We start from the raw sequence: 23,525 nt of genomic DNA on the forward strand, positions 1-23,525 counted from the left end.
TAAAATGATTGCAAAATGCCTGACTCAAATCACAAAGAGCAATCTGTAAAATGTGCGTAAACATTTCTAGATGATTTAGCCAAAAAAGTGGCCCTGAATTGACTGTAGGACACATTGCTCTCCGTTGAATTCTTTATTAGGTGGTGAGATTTAGAGTCCAACAGGCTAAATATGTACACAGCTTTTCCCCTGAGGTAAAAATTAACATTGGGAGAGATTATTAAAAGCAGCCTATTGGAAGCACAGGATAGGGAGGCTAATTTTGCCTTTTGGCACATTTGACATTCTCTAAGGCAGGTTTCTATTGCACAGTGTAAACAGGTCCTGTTAGAAATTTCCAAACAAACTGACTCCATTTAACGGATTGATTACAACACACAGAAACAAACCACAGCATGATTTTCATAATCCAATCAGGTTATCATTGATATGCATGTGTAATACATGGGCAGGCCCAGTTTAAATACCAATAAAAGTTCTACTATAAGAGTAACTCAGCCACCAGAGATAAAAAAGAAAAAGGAATGTCATTAAAGCTGGTATACTTCAATAAGTCATCTTTATGTAGCACAGATCACTAAAGACTGAAGGGAATACATTAGTTTTAAGTGCAAAATACATTAGATTCACTCTATATGATACATTAGAGATGATTTACACCAGAAACCAGAACTGACCATGTGTAAATTATACTACAGGTTTCCCTTGCGTTGCACTACTGACTTAAGTATGTACTTTCGTGTCACCATAGCCTGTTAAAGATTTGTAAACATATGTTTTGAATATGGAAACTGGTTTCAAGGACCGATTAAAAGCACACGATTACAGTGTGGTCATTTGTCTATATCAGCATTATTCAGCCCTTATTCTCTCTCTACACACATGGCAATCCCCATTCCACCACCTATACACAGCGAAGCGACCCCTTTCCGTCCCCCTGTCCTCTGAAGAGCATGGAGCAGGGTCACCAACACTCTACAGCCAGACATCCCAAGAGGATGTCCAAGAGAGATCGCACCTCCACACACATTAACCTGAAAGGAAAGAGACAAATGAAATGTTCAATTATGAAGCACACACATGGATATGTCAAATAAATTCTTAGGAACCATGTAGTAAAGGTTCAAAATTAATACAAGACCAGACACGCATACAGATATATATGTAAATACAGTGTGTGTGTGTGTGTGTGTGTGTGTGTGTGTGTGTGTGTGTGTGTGTGTGTGTGTGTGTGTGTGTGTGTGTGTGTGTGTGTGTGTGTGTGTGTGTGTGTGTGTGTGTGTGTGTGTGTGTGTGTGTGTGTGTGTGTGTGTGTGTGTGTGTCTAAACTGTTGCTGGTCTTCATCTACAACATGCGCTTTTGCACCCCCTGCTGGTGAGGTTGACTAACAGCAGATGAAGAGTATGCTCGGTAATCTACTGCTTTTCCTGCAGTTTCTGGATGTCAACATCGATTTTACTGTCGAATTTGAACCACTGAAATTGTGGAAGCAAATTTTGCAAAGCAAAATAAAATGGACCGGAAATTGCCTGTTGAATATTATAGGTTGTATTTTTAAACAGTTTGAATATTTTGGAAGTGAAATATGAAAGGCGAATATGGATTATTGAATTTTTAATAATGAAAATGTGTTTGAAATGTTTTGAATTGAAATATTCACAGCTTAAATATTCAACCATGCTGAATTTCAGCCCATAAAAATACAATGCATTAAAATGCAAGCATGGTTAATGCAATGCATTTCTTTTTTTTGAAGTAGTGCATTTTTTTAGAGAGCGAGGCACAAACTAACGCAGGGCTAGTTGTAACACCCTTGTTCTAAATACTTCCACACATGCTAGCATGACGAAACTTACTGCATTTACTAGGTGCCATATCAACACTCTATAGAGAAAAAATTGCGCCGAAATTCAAATCTTTGGAAGATACCAAAGTCTCCGGCACGTACACCACCGTCTCAGGCACAGACACCAATGTCTCCGGCACGGACACCACCGTCTCCGGAAAGGACGCCACCGGCTCCGGCACGGACAACAATGGCACGGACAATGGCACGAACAATGGAAAGTGGCACAGACACCAACGTCTCCGGCATGGACACCAACGTCTCCGGAAAGGACACCACCATCTCCGGCTCGGACACCAATGTCTCCGGCACGGACAACACCTTCTCCGGAAAGGACACCACCGTCTCCGGCACGGACACCAACTTCTCTGGAAAGGACACCACCGTCTCCGGCACTGACACCATCACGGACACCAAAGTCTCCGGCACGGTCACCAACGTCTCCGGAAAGGACACCCCCATCTCCGGCTAGGACACCAATGTCTCGGGCATGGACACCAACGTCTCCGGCTAGGACACCAATGTCTCCGGCAGGGACACCACCCACTGTCTCCGGCAGGGACACCACCCACTGTCTCCGGCAGGGACACCACCCACTGTCTCCGGCAGGGACACCACCCACCGTCTCCGGCACGGACACCACCCACCGTCTCCGGCACGGACACCAACGTCTCCGGCTAGGACACCAATGTCTCAGGCATGGACACCAACGTCTCCGGCAGGGACACCAACGTCTCCGGCAGGGACACCACCCACTGTCTCCGGCAGGGACACCAATGTCTCCGGCACGGACACCATCGTCTCCGCCACGAACACCAACGTCTCCGGCACGGACACCGGTACAGACACCACCATCTCCGGCACGGACACCGATTTCCGATTATGAAAATACTATTATGTTACTAGTAGCAATTCAATTGTTGATATCAAGAGTAGACATTTCAACCAGTGACAATGGCATTCTTGATATTGAAAATAAAGGATTTACTAGTAAGAATTGTATTTCTGATATGTGAAATTGGGATTTCAACTAGTAAGAAATCAATTGTTGATATCAACAATTTGAATGGCAGCCTATGGTGACATTTCACTAGTGCAGTGTTCTTCAACCCTGCTCCTGAAGGACCCCCAACACTGCAAGTTTTCTTTGTCTCCCTAATCAAACACACCTGATTCAACTCATCAGCTCATTAACCCATGTGATAATGAGCTGATAAATTGAATCAGGTGTGTTTGATAAGGGAGACAAAGAAACCGTGCAGTGTTGGGGGTCCTTCAGGAGCAGGGTTGAAGAACACTGCACTAGTGAACAGGGGTTAAAGTGGGCCCCAGATAAATAAAAAAACTAGATTAATTAATATCAATGATAGCGCGATGGTAGGCTTTTATTTTTTTTAAAAATGTTGCGTGCACCGTCAAATTGCAGCCAGCCTGGTGCTCCTTTTGAAGGAGTCCTTCCGCATCAAATCAAAACGTAATATCACAAATGCCTTCACAAACACGCTTCCCGACGTTATGTTCTCAGTCATGGTTCTCCTGTCTGATTTGAGTGCATCTACGCCGGTTCACGCATGCAGACAAAGTCCTTCCTCCCCTCCCCACTGAACGCCAGCCACTAATGCGTGAAATGCACTCACAGTGGTTGAGTGCGGTAAAGTTAGTTTTAGGTTCAATATTCGCCGGACATTTGTTTTCCCTTGCCACTGTTCTATAGGGTCGGCAGTCTTACAAAGATATCAACAGCAGGATTAGTTTTAACATTATGTAACTGTGAGACAACGGGTCTTCGCAGGGCCGCTGTCCGGCGAAAAATTGGGTTCTTCATTGTATATCGACATGAAATATTCATTCAAAATTACCTACGTGCGTTAATGCTGCATATTTATACCTGAGAATGCTTTGATGCGTTTCCACAGCGCATGATGTATAAGGGAACGTCTGCCAATTACACCAACTACGGTAACCGCAGCCTATAATTTGTATTATTTAAAATTACTTTGGAATTTGAAAACGTTGTGTTTTTGAATGTTAAAAGCTTGTAGAAGGTTCCTATAGGCCTTATGCGCCAGAGAAACGAGGGCGCCGCCATCTTTAGAATATTGTCTTTGAACTTCCGGTTTAGCGGTCGCTCTGTATATTTCTATGGCGCTGCTGTCCATGAGTAATTCGCTTTTGAAGTGGATTTACTTAATGTAAAGTTAACTAAAGTTATCATGAGGGCTGTAATGTTTAAAACAGATGACTTAACAAATGTCAGTCGACCGGGAAGATTTTAAAACGAGCCGTTCATTAATAAACACGAAAAATCGCTGTGAAAATACAGACCAGAAGTCAAAAGACAACGAGCGCAGCGCTGAAAGGGGCGGGGCTACATAAGGTCTATAGGCAATACTGACTTAGGCTACAGCTTTCCTGGTAGCCTTGAGTAAATTAACTTGTCTAAGAAAATGATTCATAAAACATATCAGTTGAGCCTATGTTTACTTTCTTCACTGACACAGACGAAAATTCTTCACTGACAGATGAAAATGAAAAGACGGTGGTTATCAGTGGTAATGTGGGCTGGTGTGGCTATAGTGCCAGGGCTGAATTCATTTCCCAGTCCGCCCCTGACAGTTGCTGTTCTAGCCAGAGCAAGTGGATGTTGCAGTGGAGTTAAAAGTCAACGGTGAAGTAGGCTAATTTACATAATTGTGGTTGTGATTTATTTCTGTTAAAATTGTGTTCCATATTGTGGTGTTCAGCAATTTTAACATAGTATCGTCATCATATCAGTGTAGCTGTAGATGGACCAAAATAAAACCATTAAAATATCAAGTAAATAAGTATTGTAATACTTGGTGCCACAGTGACACTCCTGTCCCAAAAAGTATTGCTATGCCACAATACTCAATATGTTGTCCCATGGTGAGTCTTTTTTCCCTGTTGCACCAACACAAAATTTGAGGGTGCACCAACACCAAATCCCACTTTAACCACTGTATATATGCATGTATAAAGTGGAGGAAATCACACACCTTGTCAGGGTTTAGACCGAGCTCCTGTACCACTGCAATGGACTGAGCAGCAAACGCTTCATTCACCTCGAACAGGTCCACCTCGTCTAGCTTCCATCCGGCTTTATCAACCTGGTTAGAAAGCAGATACAATTCACTTCAAAAACTAGTATCACTGCTACTAGTGCAAAACAAATTGGCTTTTAACAATAAATTGGAGAGGACTATAGCACTAAACGTTTCAATTGCATTTGCTAATGTTATCATTTTCTCCTCTCTTGTAAGTCACAAAGCGTCTGCTAAATGCATAAATGTTAGTGATATTGCATTACATTACATTATATTATAAAGCACCCAAAATAATTTCTAAAAAGTATCTTGGCAATTATAATTATATCATATCATAGTATATAAAATGATATTATTTCTCATTCTTATATTAATGGACAATTCTGCTCAACGTTTTAGATTTATTTGAAACTCTAAATCTGGGTCTTTAAGTGGATTATACTGGTCCTCTGAGTGCCTGTAAGCATAGTGTGTGTTTCAGGACCAAGCACTGATTACAAGCATTCATCCTTCATTCATGCGGTTGAATTAAAACCTGTGATGACTCAATAGACACTCACAGCTTTTCTAATGGCTGGAATTGGCCCTGTGCCCATGACTGAAGGGTCAAGGCCTGCCTGAGCCCAGGAAGTGATGCGTGCCATTGGTTTTAAGCCCCGCCTCTGGGCCTCTGATTGGCTCATGAGAACAGTAGCTGCAGCTCCATCATTTATGCCTGTTAAACAAAAATTAATATCTGTACGCAATGAAGATGTCATAATTGAGTGTTAAAGACGTCTCAGTTTACCTGATGCATTGCCAGCTGTCACTGTACCAGAACCATCCTTCAGAAAACAGGGCTTCAGTTTGGACATGGCATCAATATTACTGCCATGCCGAGGAAACTCATCAGCTTTGACCTCGACTGGACCTGATATGGTAACAAAAGGTTACCATTTGGATCATGTGACACTGAAGACAGGAGTTATGGCTGCTGAAATTTTGCTATTACATTACAAAGTAAAAACTGTAATATTGTGAAGTATTATTACAGTTTTTTATTTTGAAACTTTTAAACAGAAGTGCATATAAAACCTTTATTATTGAACGTATAAAAAAGAGCCTCTTGCCTTTCCTAGAGGGAACAGTGACTGGCACAATCTCCTTGTCAAAATAGCCAGCCTTCTGAGCTGCTTCAGTTCTGTTCTGTGATGTCACAGCAAGCTGGTCCTGAGCCTCACGGGACACCCCCCACTGCTTGGCCACATTCTCCGCTATCACAGGCACACAACCAAAACTAGATCAATTATCCTATTAAAGGGCACAATAAAGGTAGGCTATCTGTTTTAAGAAATTACCCGTGAGTCCCATGTGGTAATTGTAAAAGGCGTCTGTGAGTCCATCAGTCAATATGGCGTCCTGCAATGTAGCATCTCCCATCTTCACCCCTGACCTCATCTGCACTATATGAGGAGTCTGACAGAAGATGTTGCATAGTTATTATCATTAGATCAAGATGCATGTTTTCACAAATGTAGACTCAAATGTGCCTTCTTTTTACATTAAGATTAGTGTCAAAGATATCTTACCCGACTCATGCTCTCCATCCCTCCTGCTATTACTATAGTTGATTCTCTCGTCATGATGGACTGGGCACCAAGACACACAGACTTTAGGCCAGATCCACAGATCATCTGACAGCTCCATGCGGGCACAGAGTATGGGATACCAGCACCAACACTTGCCTGCCGGGCAGGGTTCTGCCCATGACCTTAATAGAGTTAAAGTAGGAGAAGCTAAGTGAGGACTCTCAATCCACAAGCTAGAGTACACTACATGTAGTGCTATATTATTACCTGCAGTGAGGACATGACCCATGATGACCTCCGAGACCTCTTCTGGCTTCACATTGGCCCTCTTCAGCACATCTTTAATGACTAATGCCCCCAGATCATGGAGGGGTACACTACTAAGGACTCCATTGAATGATCCTGTGCATAAAATAGGCAAAACTTATTTGTTCTGTCGTTTTAACTGAACATTTAATTATAATTAATAGAATTTAATGCTAGAACATAAGGGGTTATATTTAAAGAGCAAACACTCCATTGGCAAATAGACAGATATGTGCAAACTAGTTTTAATGCTTTATTAGTATTATATATCCTGGAAATGATGTGATTATAAGGTGTCGCTGACCCTGACCAATCATAAAATTTCTCCTGGCAATGGCGACACAATAAATTGACCAATCAGAGCTCGAAAACACTGGGAAGAACGCACAGCAACCAATCATAACAGCTCTACGTTTCTTCTGCACCATAGTACCATAGTGAGACACTTCAAGACTGCCGTGTAGCTAGAGCGTTAGCTAATTAAAATAAACTAATAAGACACATATTTTGACGGTATAAAACTACAGCGAACAGACACTCTTTCATAAACTTACGCGTACAGATATTTTGGTTAATTTGTTAATTCAGGTAATCTGTCAACAAGCTGCAACAGGATAACCAACAGTTAACAGCTACAAAGAGATGCTTAGCATCGTGTGGAAAATATAATGATACAAGACATGAGATAAAGTTTACCTATAGGAGTCCTTGCAGCGGAAACAATAACAATGGCGTCCGTGTTCATCTTTGCTGTAGCGCTGTTTTCCCCGTCAGGTTTCTAGTGTGTCTGGTGGGCTGGTTCTCTATTTATATGCAGGTTGTTTCAAGGAGCCTCCCACCTCACGCTGTCTCATTCATTTGATAAGATAAGAGTACGAAAGCATCATCATCGAGGTCTAAGTCTGATGCATTGGTTTTATTTTTGTGTAGCGCCATCTTATGGTGTGGACGGTTGACAAAAAGGGCAGCAAAACGTCGTCTATGCACTAAACTTTAAAAAAAATTTGTTGAATTAATTAAAGTACTAAGGTTACTTTACATCAGAAACACTTCAAACGTTACTTTACATCAGAAACACTTCAAAAATCACTTAACATGCTCACTAAATACACAGATTTCAACGCATATTTACTGCTTTTTTGGGGGACATTAAATAGATATAATCCAAGACATTGATCAACTAATGGAATGATTTTGATAGAATTTATTCAAAACAGAAAATCAAAGCAAGGTTTGAGTCATATTAAAATTCTTTATTGATATTTGGTCAGTACATGAAAAGGATTGAAATCAGAATTGAACAAGATACATCTCAAAAAACTACACACAAGTCAAACAAAAATGTTTTCTCTCGTCATGTAGAGGAACAAAAAGTTCAACATCAGGAAACTAAGGACTCTCTGAACTTGCAGCTTCAAGACTTAATTGAGCTTTATGATACGATACATCACACGTAGCTAAATTATTTCAGAGTTCTAACGAGAGAGCAAATGAACGGTACAGAACCAAGTGTTCGTATTACTTTGACAGTGGAAAATGGTTTAAAAGTCATTCATTAAAAAAAATTCAAATATACAAACACAATGTTGCTTTTTTTTTTATAAACATAATCAGCTTTGAACATCTTGCAAATGCACTGAAACAGGTTATGACGGGAGGTCGGGTAGAAAACAAAAGTGATGCAGTTGACCATTTCTCAAACAAGAACTAACTGGCCTGAAGTGTGTGACTTTCTCGTTTGTCATGAGTTACTTAAAAAATGAACAAATCTTTAAGAATGTTACAAAACAGACCCTGTGGAGGCATTGGAGGTGTTGGTGGCAACTGTTGCTGCAGATGAGTCCAGGCCATTCTGAGTGCTGTGCCGCGTACCCGCAGTCCTGCTGCCTTTGGAGACAGCAGCGGCCTCATGGGAGTCAGCATTGGAGTCTGTATCATTCGAGTGCTGGGTCACTGATGTCTCACTGCTCGTAGGTGAGTCCACGCTCTCATAGCCTGCACTTAGCTGAGTCACGTACCCTTCTCCGCCCCTCTGGCTCACAGCGTCTTCTGAGTGGTTGGAGAGTTTTGACATGCCACCATGGGTGGGGCTGGAGACAGAGGGCGATGGTGGGTAATCTTCATCTGCACTGCTTGCTTCCCTATACAGACCGGAACCAGACACGCCCCTCTGAGACGAGTTCCCGTTGGCGGGTCCATTGGACACCCTTCCGCAGTCTTTCCCCACATTTGAGCTTGAGGTGTTCATAGGTTCACTCTGAATGGAAGGTTCGGAGGCCGTTGAAGGGGAAGTTCTGCTCGGACCAGCTCCACTAGAAGTGCCTGGGGTTTGGTTAATCTGAGTCATCTGCTGCCTTGTCTCCCTCAGCTGCTGCTGAAGAACCAGAATGGTGCTCTGCATGCCCTCCACCTCCTCATCCAGCTGAATAATGAAGTCATTCAGCTCTGGACCACATAAAATGCAAAGGAACAAATAAAGTGAGTGAAGTCGATGTCTGTTTAAAACAAACCATGAATGGATTGGATGAACGGAGAAAGGCTTTGGCTCACCATCTTGGCTGCTCTTGAGCTCTTCGCTGTACTTCTTCTGCAAGGCGAGCTCGGCCTCCAGCTGGGCGATGCGCCCCTGAGACAGCTGCCTGCCCAACTCCTGATTCTCCTGGATCAGCATGCGACATTTCGCCATCAGCTTCTTACCAGTCTGGCTGCAAGGGAAACAAGTCTAACATCACATCGTGAACATGGCCACAGGGTCAATACAAGTGGCCACTGCATTTATGAACTGGGTGGTAACATTAGCCAACCAGAAAGAGTTTACAACAAACTCTCCATTGACCAGACTGGTAAATATTGTTGACCAGTAGAGTTTACAAGCACCTAAGAAAATGGCTTAGTTCTGCAGAAAGCAGTATTCTGAAACTAGCAAACATGGTTTAACACGCTTGGGTTTCTGTCAGAGAATGTGTCTTATTTAGACATGTTAACGCATAAGCGGGGTTTCTTACAGCTTTTTGAAAAGTGCACATGCATGAAAAAGATCAGACAACTTAAGTAACAACAGACTGGAGAAAGCCAATAACCAATCATGCCCAATGTATAAGCATTATAGGAATGCACTTCAAACTGTGCAAGCAAGCGCAATGACTGATAAGCAGTTTCCTTGTGTGCATGTAAACGGTCAACGACAAACAAGAAAATCAAGTAACAGTTCAAACAATTCTGGGAAGAGATGAGTGAACAGTCATCAGACCAAATCAAGTTTCACCATCAAGTGCAATACATCTGAACACATCTAGCATGGAAGCATTCCAATAGGCCATTGACCAAGTTGCAAAACCAAATTCATAAAAAAAAAATCTAAAAGCAGAGATGTTCACAGATTCAATTAAAATGAGTACCTACCTGTTCATCTAAAACCAGCTATGAGCAACAAGGCAATGCTTGCATCAACTGAGGCTTAATGCCATTTTGTGACTGGTCATAAACTAAATGACAGCAGGTAAAAATGATGTTTTCCCCCAAATTTTCCCAACAATAAGCAATGCAATTTCTTGTATTATCATTGAGATAAAATAACTGCAAAACTGGATGTGCAAGAGCACGTCATTTAAATCAGCAGCATATTTTACTCTTCTATTTTGGGGTAAGTAAATGCAACCCTTTTCTACTGAAAACTCAGCAGAGACTGTACTGATATATTGATATGCTGTACAGAGATGCATTCAGTACCATTCAACCTTGAATTCAATGGTTACTAGGATGCTTTGGTGTCAAATACAGTAGCTAGTAATACTACTGTCCTCAAAATAAATGACTTGGAATAATTTCATCATAGAAATTGCTGGCATTCAACATTTAAGCGCAAATAAAATGTGAGGTAAAAAATAGACTATTTCCTTAAACTGGTTCAACATCTTTTCTGGACATTCTGCTGCTAACCTAAAATTATTTAATGCCACTTTAGAGCAGACAATATTTCAAAAGACTTGGTAACAAAGAAAATTACCTTAACCAAGTTGTTTTCATAGATTTGCAAAGAAGCAGCTCTAAAACTACTCTTGAATCACACAGATTTTAAATGCAGCTATAAAGTCAAAATGTATTCTCGCCATAAAATAACTACCGAGCAAAATACCTGCGAAGGAATTAAACGTGACCCGAGAGAAATAAACAAAGTCATTAAAATCCTCACTGGGTGAAAGCAAAATAAAAAGTGATTAGAAAGGTGCACAAGTTAAAGTACAAATTATCATACACAGACATTTGAACAGCTTGAATAGTTTCCTCTAACACACATTGGACATTTGCATTCAACATTGAAAAGGACAATTATGTTTGCATCTGCAGCAGCGCAACAGCCAATTTAAAATGATTACCAAGTCGGTCAATTCATTTGAACCACACTGCTGCAAACGCAAGGTGCATTTTCAGAGCAAAACAAAGTATAATATTAAGAACACAAAAAAGTAGGTGGTTTAAGACACTGTACCGTATGTCGCACCTGTGAGATGAACATATATGAAAGTCTTTGCAGATCAGAAAGTCTGATTCCTTCCCCAAAGTCTTACATCATAAAGGCTTCCGCCCCCAAAGTCTTAAGATTGCTTAACTCCTCCCCCATTTCATTGGATCACACTACATTCCCACCTCCCTGTTACATTCTAGATTCTTAACCAGAGTCTCAAGGTGTCTACGATGGAGTTTAAATGGGGACATATTCCTCTGCAACACATTTAGTAGGGCCATGTCATGTTTTTTAAATGTTCAATCAGTGATCTTTAAACTACAGTTCAATCAGCTCCAGAGCCAACGCTTTGCTCAAGTCTTTCATAGGCCGCCTTTTTTGTTACAGGAAGCTTTCTAACATGGGCTGTTGGGGCTGGAAGGGGGGCGTTTCCGACGTGACCACCTCTTCAGGAACAGTCCCGATTCCTTCAGGCTTCTGTACCATGAGGGGTGTGGGGGGGGAGAAAGAGCTGAAACAAAAGTGTCACCTGACCAAAACTGTCGTGTTTTGTTCTGATTTTACATTACGGTATGTGTAATAGCAGGGCAATACGAAAGAAAAATGTCTTTTGTTCTGAGCTTTGGCTTTAAAGTCTGAGTCTCGTTGTGAGCAAAACATTTCAGTCTTCCCCCACCATTATCTGCACTCCTGCAGAGGAGAAGGTGGGGGTTGAATCAGGAAAGTCTTGACTTTTTGTTTGGAGGGGGAGTTATTTTAGTTTACCTATCAGGTGTAAATTTCCAGGCACTCAGTTCATTTTGGGCTTGCTCCAGTTTGTCTTTAGTCTGTTCCAGTTCAGCCTTCATTTTGAGGAAAAATAAGTTGATGGCTGGGTCCACCATGGACGATCTCAGCTGAGCTGCACTCGGTTGCTGGACTTGCTTCAGGTACTGGATTTGAGTCTGTAAGGTAAGAGAGACCATTAGAATCTCAGCATGTAAAAAATTACAAATATCAACGTCAATAAAGGCAAGTAATGCCCAGTTTGGAAAAAAAATGGACTCTTTAGCTCTGAAGATTATATATAAGGTTTGAAAACTCCAGACTTTTACAGTACACAACATTTGGTTAATAATAATTACACAAGTTTGTATTACTCCATGCCAGCTTCTGTGGCTATTTCCATGGCATGAAAAATGTATGTTAGAACAAAATCGATTTTTAATATAATTTGTGCCTGCAACGATTGAAAAAATTAGCAAAACTGACTGTGAAAGTTGCACTTAAAAGTGCAAAGCTGTAGTCATCCACTATCCCACATTCTCCACCAAAATTTGCTTTCCTTTTTGTTTGCTGTTGCCATGTTGAAATGCTGGAAACAATATTCTCATTTCTGCTTCCGTACAACAACTTTGATTAATTGCAGTGAGCATTTGTATGACTAACACTTGGAAACACATTTGACTAGAACACAACAGCAGTTATAACTTAGGTAAATATCCAGTGATGCTTCACAGACAAATCAGTACAAAGGACAAATTCAGCTTCTGCTTGTAAAATCTTTACACTTCTATTCATTTAAATTCTACACATCCACATGCTTCGGAAATGGAAGCATCTACTACAGTCCACCCGAAACACTATCATTCAAGCTGATTAACCTATTTCCTCCAATAAGAACTGACCATGAAGCAGAAGTAAAAAAAAAGGAGATGTAGTAACAACACTTACTGTACAATCTTGCATTTCCTGCTCTTTAGTAGCAAGCCTCATGACCAGAATGTTCTCCCTGCGTGCAGATTCCTGCTGTTGCTGCTTCAACTTCTCCTCAGACTCTTTCAGGCCTGTCACATCATTGGCTGCAAACATTTCAACATTAAATAGGTGCATTAGTTATCAACATTTTATTTTCTGCACAACATAAATAAAACATCTAAGTTAACACAAAGACAGAATACTCTTAGCACGAGTAAACCGCTGAAGACTATTAATAATTCAGAACATCTGGGATGTGCAAACTTACAGTTTAAATCAGCATATTTCGCCTCAAGCATCTGGACATAAGCTTCATGCTGCTTCCACCTACACCAGGAACAAAACAAATCAGCTTTACAATCAGGAAAGCTTCAACATACATATACCCGGCCTTAGAGATTATTGCACACCTAGTACAGAGCTCCTCTCGGGTCAGGGTCTTCATGTCAGATTCACTAAGGCGAACCTGCAAGGACAATAAATAAAGAATGAAGATTTATAAAGGGATCTTGTTGGCGGTTAAGAGATTCATATAATCAGATTAGACTGCGACAATGAGCTCACCTTCTTCGGGAGAGGTTCTTCATTGGTCATTCTGATCCCTGTGGAGCACAGAAGCACACAAATCAAGCATTCGATACACAGGTTTTTCAAGCAACAATATGCAGCAATGGTCTAAAGGCAGTTGCGTGGATTTCACACGCCTACACATGTGCAATTACAAATATAGGCCATGAAGGCGAGCGATTATAGAATGCAACAATTAAAATAACAAAATGCCTTTTAAATCAAGCATTTGTAATAATGCATAAAAAAAATAATGATCGTAAAACCGCAGTGAATATGGAGAAAATCAGTCGCTCGGTTGGAAAAACGAAACTGCTCCATTAATCGGGTTTACAGCTAAAGCATTTCATGCATCTTTTCCACGTTTATTTTATTTTTTTAAACGAAACAGCAAAGTAATCTGATCGGCCTCCAACGAATTTAGCTTATCACTGTGTCAAATAACAAAGTTAACCTTGTTCATGGAAAAGGAGTTCGCCAGTTTAAAGAGTGTTAAATACGCTAAACGCTACGCGCTGCAAACAATCGCGCCAATCTGATAGTCTCACGATGCACGTTACCGTCGGGGGGAAATGTGAAGCTTAAGTTGCCGATAATGCATGTTTTTCTTAAAATAAAGTCACTAAATTACCGTGAAAGGACGCGGAGGAATAAAAATGTGCCGGCGCCTTCTTGGAGCAGTTTCGCTGTCACAAAATGGCGGAGAAGGAAGAGACTCTCCCTCTCCGAGAAGCAGCACTTTTTCTGGAATAACAAAATAAAAACTCTAACACTTACCAGACCCAATTCACTTCGACCGGAATGACGCGTATTCTTTTCCAACAAGAGATCTTAAGTGCTTATGTTGAATTATATGTTTCTCGGAAGGGGGATAGCTACGATTTGTGTTTAAACGGAGTGTAACCCGTCCGCCATGACCAGCGTGTGCGCGATGTTGTTCAGCCGCACAGCATCAGTGTGTTCGCGCGAGCGCTGAGGGGGAGGAGCACGTTACCATGTAGTGTTGTTGCCATGTTGCAGTTGTACTCAGTGAGAAATCGGGTCTCTATCATTTTAGTTAATAGTTAAATGTGATAATTATACACAAACGTGTGTATAAGTATATGCAAACTACATTCATTATATATATATATATAAGTGGTCGCTCATTTTAGATTTGTTTTCCAGACCATTTTGCGTGTTTATCTTGGAGGATCTGGCCACACTGGCATTTTAATGTTAACTTTACGTTGACGTTTACCAGATACATGTATGAGCCAGTGCATATGTGTTTTTCATTATATGAGAAAACTATTGATTCCTTCGTCACACAAAGGCTTGAGTAATTATTAATCCACAGTTGTTGCTCTTGCTGTTATTTCGATATTAATCCATATTGCTCAGTTACTTGGATTAAATGAGGGATATAATTGTTTTTTACAATCGTCACAAACCATGCATTATTATGTTCTTAAATGAAACCATTTATTTTACAAACTACAACTCACTGCAAAGTAAGGCCTAGAATGACTGGCTGAATTATACCAATTGGCACAGGGGGTGCACGATTTTTGCATCCTCTTTAACTTACACAATACAAGTTATATATCTCAACTGAACGAAATTAATGTTTTAAACAGCCTCTTGTAATATTTTACATGTAAAAATCTTTACGTTTCAGTCCATAACCAAAGAAAAAATAAATACTTTTGCGTCTGACCCCTATTTTGATATAGTGGTACGCTCTAGTCCAAGTTGAAGTTGAATTTCAAGGGCAGGTTGTAATGGAGCGAGTTTAGGGTTGTTCGCTGTCGTTATCCAAGAAGTGCATGTGTCGTTATATGACGGACTAGATTATGCTGTGCAGAGTCGGATATGCCCGCAGGTAAAGCTAAAGTCTGAATCAGCTCTCGTATTGTATGTGCAGCTAACTAAATAAACGGTGTGGTTTATTAAATCAGCGGTATCAATAAACTGCGTACTTTTATGTGTTTGGTAGAGCGACCAAGCTAACAGCATCATACTATTAGTTTGCGTAACTGACATTACGAGTGCAATTTTAATCAGTGATATGGTAGATCACTTTCATAGCCTGATATTTGTTGATTTAGAGTTGTGTACGTGTATTATCGGCTGCCAAACAACAGCTTAGCTTGTTATAAATATCTAATCCATTAATTATGTGTAGAGCTAGATTTTATTTGAACTAACCATACAAAACTGTTTTGTCAGTCGTAAGTTAATGAACTTTATCAGAAGGCACTCAATCAGCTCAGCTTCATTGCAGCTTTGGTGGAAATAGATCATATAAAACCACAGTTTTATATAAATAAATAGTACTTCAGAGTACTTTGCCAAACTATATATATATATATATATATATATATATATATATATATATATATATATATATATATATTACTCTGAACCTGAGGTTTTTTTAATTATTTGATGCTAGGACACCCATATTTGATGATGATCTTTATTAAATATATTTTTTTGTGCAAGGACTCATTTGTATCCTATGAGGGAAATATTAAGCCTGGAATCATACAGACTTATTTTATAAAAAATTTGAGCACTCTAAAAACGCATTTTGTAAATCCATGTACCCTATTTCAAAAACCTCTGCTCTGTCACCTGACTGCTTGTAGCAACAATCCAGTGTGAACTCAATTAATCCCAGTAATCCAAATTTTTTTTACTGTTACCCTGCCAAGTTGTTGCAATACTTGGATCCCTCAAATATTTAATAGTCTTTCTTTATTACTATTCATTCTAGGTGCGCTGCCACCTTGAACCCTATTTTGGGTGCTGTGTCCTCTAGACAGAAGCACACACTCCCTGACCTCCCGTATGACTATGGTGCACTTGAGCCTCACATCTGTGCTGAGATCATGCAGCTGCACCACAGCAAGCACCATGCAACATATGTCAACAACCTCAATGTCACCGAGGAGAAATATCAAGAGGCACTGGCCAAGGGTAAGTACAAATGCTATTGCTTTTTATCATAAATGGGCCCGATATTGGTTCTTCAGTTGCTGGCCATTGTAAGAAATAAAATTCCAGAATTAAAATATTATTATTGTTAACTAAAACTATTAAAAATCGTTTTAATTGAATTAAAGCTGAAATGAAATAAAATATTAGATGAAAAACTTACCATAAAATATGTAAAACTTCACCTAAAGATTTTAATATAAAAGCTAAAATGTAAATATAAAAACAAAAGCTAATTCAAAATCTTAATTAATAGTATACCAATAATACAAAAATTGCACTGCTTTATACACCTCATTTCCTCAGACAACTTGAGGTTCACTTACAAAGTAGGCCAATATAGTTTTCATAAATGGTTCATTGGAAAAAATAACAGTAAAAATGTTTACATTTACTACGTTCTAAAGACTTAGAATTGTCTTCATTTCATATAACAAGTCTTCAGGTTTGCTCTTGCTGTTACAGGTGATGTGACGACCCAAGTCTCCCTTCAGCCTGCATTGAAATTTAACGGTGGTGGTCATATTAATCATACCATATTCTGGACAAATCTGTCCCCGAACGGTGGAGGAGAACCACAGGGTGAGAGATTTCAATCAACTTACCCCGGACAACCGTCTTAATGTGCATGTGTACACGTGAATGGATGTCAGACATGATGAACTTATATTCATACTGCTATTTCTTTCATTTATGAAGTATGTAGTTGTATATGAAATGCCTTTGTTTCTTTCGTATTACAGGTGAGCTGCTGGAGGCCATTAAGCGTGACTTTGGTTCATTTCAGAAGATGAAGGAGAGGATGTCAGCTGCCACAGTGGCCGTTCAGGGCTCAGGCTGGGGCTGGCTGGGCTTTAATAAAGACAGTGGAAGACTGAGAATTGCTGCTTGTCCTAACCAAGACCCTTTGCAGGGCACTACAGGTAAATATTCCTTAAGGAATGGTAGAGAATAGATCTATTTTGGTAAGGTATGAATCCCTAGAGTTGACACAATTTTTTTCATACACTCTTAAAGGGATACTCCACCGTTTTTGGATATTAAACTATGTTATTCCCTTAACTAAGACGAGTTGATACATACCTCTCTCATCTCAGTGCGTACACTTAATCGCTCTGGCGCGCGGCGACACTTTGATAGCACTTAGCTTAGCCCAGTATATTCAATGGTATCTAACAGCAATGAATTTAGAAGTGACCAAACACATCAACGTTTTCCCTATTTAAAAGTATGGTGACACAAAATAAAACGTGGCGCTTTTCTAAGCGGGTTAAAACTATAATGTATGGCGGAATAGCACTTTTGGGAGTAGTTCGACTCGGCGCAGTAAAAAGTCACGCCTGATCCTCTTCCCACTAATGACAGAAGTGAGAGGAAGAGGATCAGGCGTGACTTTTTACTGCGCCGAGTCGAACTACTCCCAAAAGTGCTATTCCGCCATACATTATAGTTATCCTTTTTAACCCGCTTAGAAAAGTGCCACGTTTTATTTTGTGTCACCATACTTGGTTGTATAACTACTCGTGTAACTGTTTTTAAATAGGGAAAACGTTGATGTGTTTGGTAACTTCTAAATGTATTGCTGTTAGATACCATTGAATATACTGGGCTAAGCTAAGTGCTATCAAAGTGTCGCCGCGCGCCAGAGCGATTGAGTGCGCGCACTGAGACGAGAGAGGTATGTATCAACTCGTCTTAGTTAAGGGAATAACATAGTTTAAAATGAAAAAACAGTGGAGTATCCCTTTAACAAGACCCCTCAGTGTATACACATAAAATGCTCCAAATTTATTCACGACAGTCGACCATATCCACCTTATTTTTCAATGCGGAAGTAAGCTGTTTTCTGTGAATGTGACGCTTCCGATTCATTAGCTGCTATAGGTAAATAACTAGAAGAATATCAAAGTGCAGTAAATGGTAAAACTATTTGCTCTACAAATCAGTGTATTTATAGTTACAACAATACATTAAAATAATATGGTAAGAAATTCCATTTTGCAGTATAAAGCAGCGCAAGCTGTTTTGTACAGCTAAAAATAACTGGAAGCATGTGACACAGGAAGCCAGACACATTCAATTTACAAATGGCTACGACTGCTCCTATATTAAAAATGTGGTGGATATCCCTATATATAACAGTTGTATATGTTACTTAAAGGACAAGTTCGGTATTTTACACTTAAAGCCCTGTTTTCAGATCGTTTCTGATGAAATAGAACGGTTAAGATTGAAATTTGGACACTCACCGAGTGGTCAGGGGTGTTCACTGATATGCTCACACAAAAATCGCTGCAAAAGATGCTTTCCAACAGGTGTTTTACCATTCGTTGTAAAACTGTGGACCTATTTTTCCAAACGCCTCACACCCGTACATTCTTCCGTTGAGAGCTTGAATAATAGACACTCCAGCCCGGCGGCAGAGTAATACCGTACCTCACAGCACATCCAATACAAGTCAATGGAGTTGGACAAAAACTATGATAAAACCACAGAAACCGAAAATTCTCGGGCCAGCAGCATGTGTCCAAATTTCAATCTTAACCGTTCTATTTCATCAGAAACGATCTGAAAACAGGGCTTTAAGTGTAAAATACCAAACTTGTCCTTTAAAGGTACACTATGTAATTTTTGGCCCTCTAGTGGTAAAAAAAAGAAAAGAAACTATGCATTTTGCAGAAGAATATTGTTTTGATTGTGCTTCGGCTCTGCGTGACTGCAGATGAATGACCCTTCACAATAGATAATGCTTTAAAATTAACTCTGTTTGGCCCCGATCACACCAAACGCGTTTTTCAGGTTTGAAAACGCGAGGCGCACAGAACTGCCCCATCACACTGAACGAGCAGTGCCCTGCTTTTTTTATGTTGCTAGGCAACCACCAAAACCGCTGTCCTGTCAGTCAAGTAAACGTCAAATCAGCCTTTTATTAACTTTATTAACTTTCTGTTAACATTGTGGTAGTTACGGTTTGTGAAGCCGTTAAGCTCCTGGTAACCCGCGAGAGCACCACACGTTTATCCTCCATCATCGCACTCTCCGGGCGTTCAAGCAACTGTAGCTTTCATCACAACAGCGGAAGGCCCGCCTCTCCATTCATTCGATTGGACAGTGTAAAAAAACGCAATGACGTTGGCGCTTTTTCTGCTCGGACACTGCAAAACAGCGAGGCGCAGCAGGCGGTAAAACGCGAGGCGCCTGGGGTGCATAAACAGCGCGCAGAACTCTCACTGCCATAGGAAAACAATTGAAAAAAGGCACCTCTCACTGCAAAAAACACGTTAGGTGTGATCAGGGCCTTAGGCCCCGTCCACACTACTGCGTTTTCGTTTAAAAAACGGAGACCTTTTGCTACGTTTGCACCTCCCGTCCACACTAAAACGGCAAAAAACGGAGACCCAAAACGGAGAAGTTCAGAAACGCTGCCGACCCGTTTTTCGTTTTGAATCTCCGGAGGGCGTTTTAGTCTGGACGGGTCAAAACGGAGGACTTAAGAAACGATGACGTAGTAGAGGCTCACGCTCGGCTCTATGATTGGGTGTCATCAGTCATGGCGTATATCTTTGCTAGCAGCTGTTGTGCAAGTCAGTTCTGCATTTTACAATGCTATAACTGCCTACATGCGCCGGAGGCAAGCTATTATTCGAGCGATCTGTGACAATTCCCGTGTGCAGCGGCGGTATCGACCGTACACGGAGTGTCGGTTTTGGGTTAACCCGGGAAGAACCAGCGCATGGTGGAATAATTTTATCAATGAAGTTGTGTTTACACCAGCACGCGCATGCCCAGTGTTGGTGAATGGTCACGTGATCCGCGTTTTCAGTCGTTTTAATGTGGACGGAGATCAATTCTAATACGCAGCTAAAACTCTGGTGTGGACGGAGATCATATTCGTTTTAATTCTCCATTTCTAAACTAAAACGCAGTAGTGTGGACGGGGCCTTAGAGAGCTACATCTGGCAATTTATCTATTAAAAACTACATCTGGCAATTTATCTATTAAAAACTACATCTGGCAATTTATCTATAAAAAAAAAAACGTATTCACCTGTTGGGTAATGAAAACGACATCTCCAACATTTTTACAACATTTCACATCCCTCTGTTCTCGAGATTTATCTTCTCCATGTCAACCTTTCTTAAAAACACGTTTTGGAAGAAAGATTGATGTATTGACTCATTGATTAAATTGTTGATTTTGAAAGAAAAAAGTTACATAGTGTACATTATAGGGAAATCAATATTCTGGTAGATTCCATAGAGAAAGAAATAAGCTGTTTTTATAGTTGTCTAAAGCTATAAAAGTCTTTGAACTTTAATATACCCTGTTTTCTTCTTAAATTTGAGGTCTCGTCCCACTGCTTGGGATAGATGTCTGGGAGCATGCGTACTATCTTCAGTACAAGAACGTTAGACCGGACTACGTTAAGGCCATCTGGAATGTTGTGAGCTGGGAGAATGTCAGCGAACGTTTCCAAGCTGCAAAGAAATAAATTGCAAAAAAACAACAACACAAATGTCCATTTATACCTTCGAAGCGCACAAATATCCAGACCACATTACAACCATCAAACTTAACTGAGACTCTAGAGAGGCTTTATGGTTCTTGACAAGCTCATTTTACACACAGAATTGTGCATTGTAACTCGTAGCTTGCATTTTTGTTGAGTCGAAGTCAAGAATATGTACATTTATGTTATCAGTACATGCAAATTAAAAGATCATTTGAGCTGAAGTAATCTTTGATGTGTGTTCTTGTTTTGTGTTTTGTTTTTATGGATTTTTACCCTAAATAACATTTATAAAATATTAATAATATAAAACATATTAAAATAGAATGTATGCAAGTTATATTACTAATATAAATCATATCAAACTGAATTATTTTAAAGTTGACCAAGTCATTCAGTGCAGTGAGACTGGGATTTGTTCAAATATACACTATACCGTTCAAAAGTTTGGGGTCGGTAAGATTTTTAATGTTTTTAAAAGAAGTATCTTCTGCTCACCAAGGCTGCATTTATTTGATTAACAATACAAACAAAAACAGTAATATTGTGAAATATTATTCCAATTTAAAACAGCTGTTTTCTATGTGAATATACAGTAAAGTGTAATTTATTCCTGTGATCAAAGCTGAATTTTCAGCATCATTACTCCAGTCTTCAGTGTCACATGATTCTTCAGAAATCATTCTAATATGATGATTTGATGCTCAAGAAACATTTATGACTATTATCAATGTTGAAAACAGTTATTTACATTTTTATTTCATGATGCTTTGATGAATAGAAAGTTCAAAAGAACAGCATTTATCTGAAATCTAAAGCTTTTGTAACATTAAACACTACCGTTCAAAAGTTTGGGGTCAGTAAGAATTTTAATTTTATTTTTGGGGGAAAGAAATAAAATAAATCAATACTTTTATTCATCAAGGATGAGTTAAACTGATCAAAAGTTACAGTAAAGACATTTATAATGTTAGAAAATATTCTATTTTAAATAAATGCTGTTTTTTTGAACTTTCTATTCATCAAAGAATTTTGAAAATAATTTGTACACGACTGTTTTCAACATTGATAATAATAATAATGAATGTTTCTTGAGCATCAAATCATCATATTAGAATGATTTCTGAAAAGTCATGTGACACTGAAGACTGGAGTAATGATGCTGAAAATTCAGCTTTGATCACAGGAATAAATTACAGTTTAAAATAGAAAACAGTCATTTTAAATTGTCATAATATTTCACAATATTACTGTTTTTTTTATTTTTTTTATCAAATAAATGCAGCCTTGGTGAGCAGAAGATACTTCTTTTAAAAACATTAAAAAATCGTACTGACCCCAAACTTTTGAACGGTAGTGTATTTTTTTACATTTATTACTAATTTCACATTGTTAGACCTTTCATTTAGAAGAGTTTAAGTGTGTGTGAAGTGTTTTCTTGAAGCAACAGCAGAGGGTGCCAAATACAAGCAGGTTTAAAATATACGGAGGGCTTTGAAAGAATGGCTAGAAAACCAGACTTGAATGGATTTTGCTGTGAAAAAATCTCCCATAATAACTATTCTTCCACAAACTGAAAGTGACGTGACTGTAGTGGCGATTGTTTCTGTCAGATATTTTGTCTTTCCCACTGGCAGATGGTTTTAAGAAGTGGCTCTCATGTGGCTTTTGAAATCAAATTGTTCTTTATTAGTGCTTTATTACTAATTTCAGCATCGTTTATATCGTGAAGGAAAATTTAAGAGACAGCAATTCACAAGGTGCCCATCACTTCTGAGATATAGTGGCCAAGTTTCTTTTTTGTTTCATATCTTAATCAAATTGTTCTGACAGGTTCTGACCAAGTCGAGACTGTCCTTTGAAAAGCATTTCATCGGTTCTTTTATTTCCTTTAAAGTGAAAATACAGAGAAAACTTGTGATGGCTTTAGAGTCTCCTCCAGTAAAATGATTTTATTGTTTTCCTGCAGGTTTATGCATTCGCTGTTTGGCGATATTGCATTAGCAGTTTTCCTTTTGTTATTGGCCAGACTGAGCGTTTCGATCCAGAGGGCTCCCTTTTGAGTCCATGTGTTTGGTGCGGTTTAAAACATTTATCAACTTAGAGCCCGAAAACACGACCCATGAGGATGGTGAACACAAATTGAGTTTCATACACCCACTCTCAACCCGTTTCGAGTCCGATTTCTCTCGGTGACATTTCTTGCATTCAGCGCAAATTAAATTCACTTCTAATGAAACGTGAAATTTGCTATTAGTAACTTAAGACGATTAGGTTCTGAGTCACTGAACTGAGTGTAAGATTGATCCAGAAGTCCTCAGGCACTGACTTTACTTTGTTAAAGCCCTGTGATCTGCCAAAGCCTGATGTCATTCATCATCAATTCACTGTGAGAGAGACGCATTTGATCACTTTAGAAGATGTTCTTCAGGTTGTGGCTTCCATGAGGGTTCAGGTGCAGCAGAAATGTCAAACGT

At 39.6% G+C, this 23,525-nt stretch overlaps 3 protein-coding genes across 6 annotated transcripts; 1 reads left to right on the forward strand and 2 right to left on the reverse strand.

Annotated features, from left to right (window-relative positions):
* Positions 1-118: 118 nt before the first annotated feature.
* acat2 (acetyl-CoA acetyltransferase 2) lies at positions 119-7,757 on the reverse strand. Its single transcript, XM_082147513.1, has 9 exons — positions 7,483-7,757; positions 6,748-6,882; positions 6,481-6,662; positions 6,250-6,367; positions 6,022-6,165; positions 5,700-5,822; positions 5,473-5,627; positions 4,865-4,975; positions 119-1,034 (listed from the first exon to the last, which is right to left on the reverse strand). Exons 1-9 carry the CDS (start codon positions 7,529-7,531, stop codon positions 864-866), a joined length of 1,188 nt encoding a protein of 395 aa, XP_082003639.1. The 5' UTR covers positions 7,532-7,757; the 3' UTR covers positions 119-863.
* A 267-nt stretch (positions 7,758-8,024) lies between these two features.
* On the reverse strand, positions 8,025-14,501 carry wtap (WT1 associated protein). Of its 4 annotated transcripts, XM_082147508.1 has the most exons (8): positions 14,333-14,501; positions 13,553-13,590; positions 13,399-13,454; positions 13,257-13,315; positions 12,965-13,092; positions 12,017-12,195; positions 9,337-9,491; positions 8,025-9,231 (listed from the first exon to the last, which is right to left on the reverse strand). In XM_082147508.1, the coding sequence occupies exons 2-8, from the start codon at positions 13,580-13,582 to the stop codon at positions 8,567-8,569; spliced, it is 1,272 nt and encodes a 423-aa protein (XP_082003634.1). In that variant the 5' UTR covers positions 13,583-13,590; positions 14,333-14,501; the 3' UTR covers positions 8,025-8,566. The 4 variants fall into 4 exon arrangements, with proteins under 4 accessions (XP_082003634.1, XP_082003636.1, XP_082003635.1 ...); XM_082147511.1 differs by lacking the exons at positions 8,025-9,231; positions 9,337-9,491 and having other exon boundaries at positions 11,983-12,195; XM_082147510.1 differs by lacking the exons at positions 12,017-12,195; positions 12,965-13,092; positions 13,257-13,315; ... (1 more) ...; positions 13,553-13,590; positions 14,333-14,501 and adding an exon at positions 11,288-12,011.
* A 758-nt stretch (positions 14,502-15,259) lies between these two features.
* On the forward strand, positions 15,260-21,272 carry sod2 (superoxide dismutase 2, mitochondrial). The gene is made up of 5 exons (XM_082148412.1): positions 15,260-15,419; positions 16,317-16,519; positions 17,003-17,119; positions 17,281-17,460; positions 20,885-21,272. The coding sequence occupies exons 1-5, from the start codon at positions 15,391-15,393 to the stop codon at positions 21,028-21,030; spliced, it is 675 nt and encodes a 224-aa protein (XP_082004538.1). The 5' UTR covers positions 15,260-15,390; the 3' UTR covers positions 21,031-21,272.
* Positions 21,273-23,525: the final 2,253 nt, after the last annotated feature.

Source organism: Leuciscus leuciscus (genome assembly GCF_965113295.1).
Source record: "Leuciscus leuciscus genome assembly, chromosome: 19".
Classification (NCBI taxonomy): Eukaryota; Metazoa; Chordata; class Actinopteri; order Cypriniformes; family Leuciscidae; genus Leuciscus; species Leuciscus leuciscus.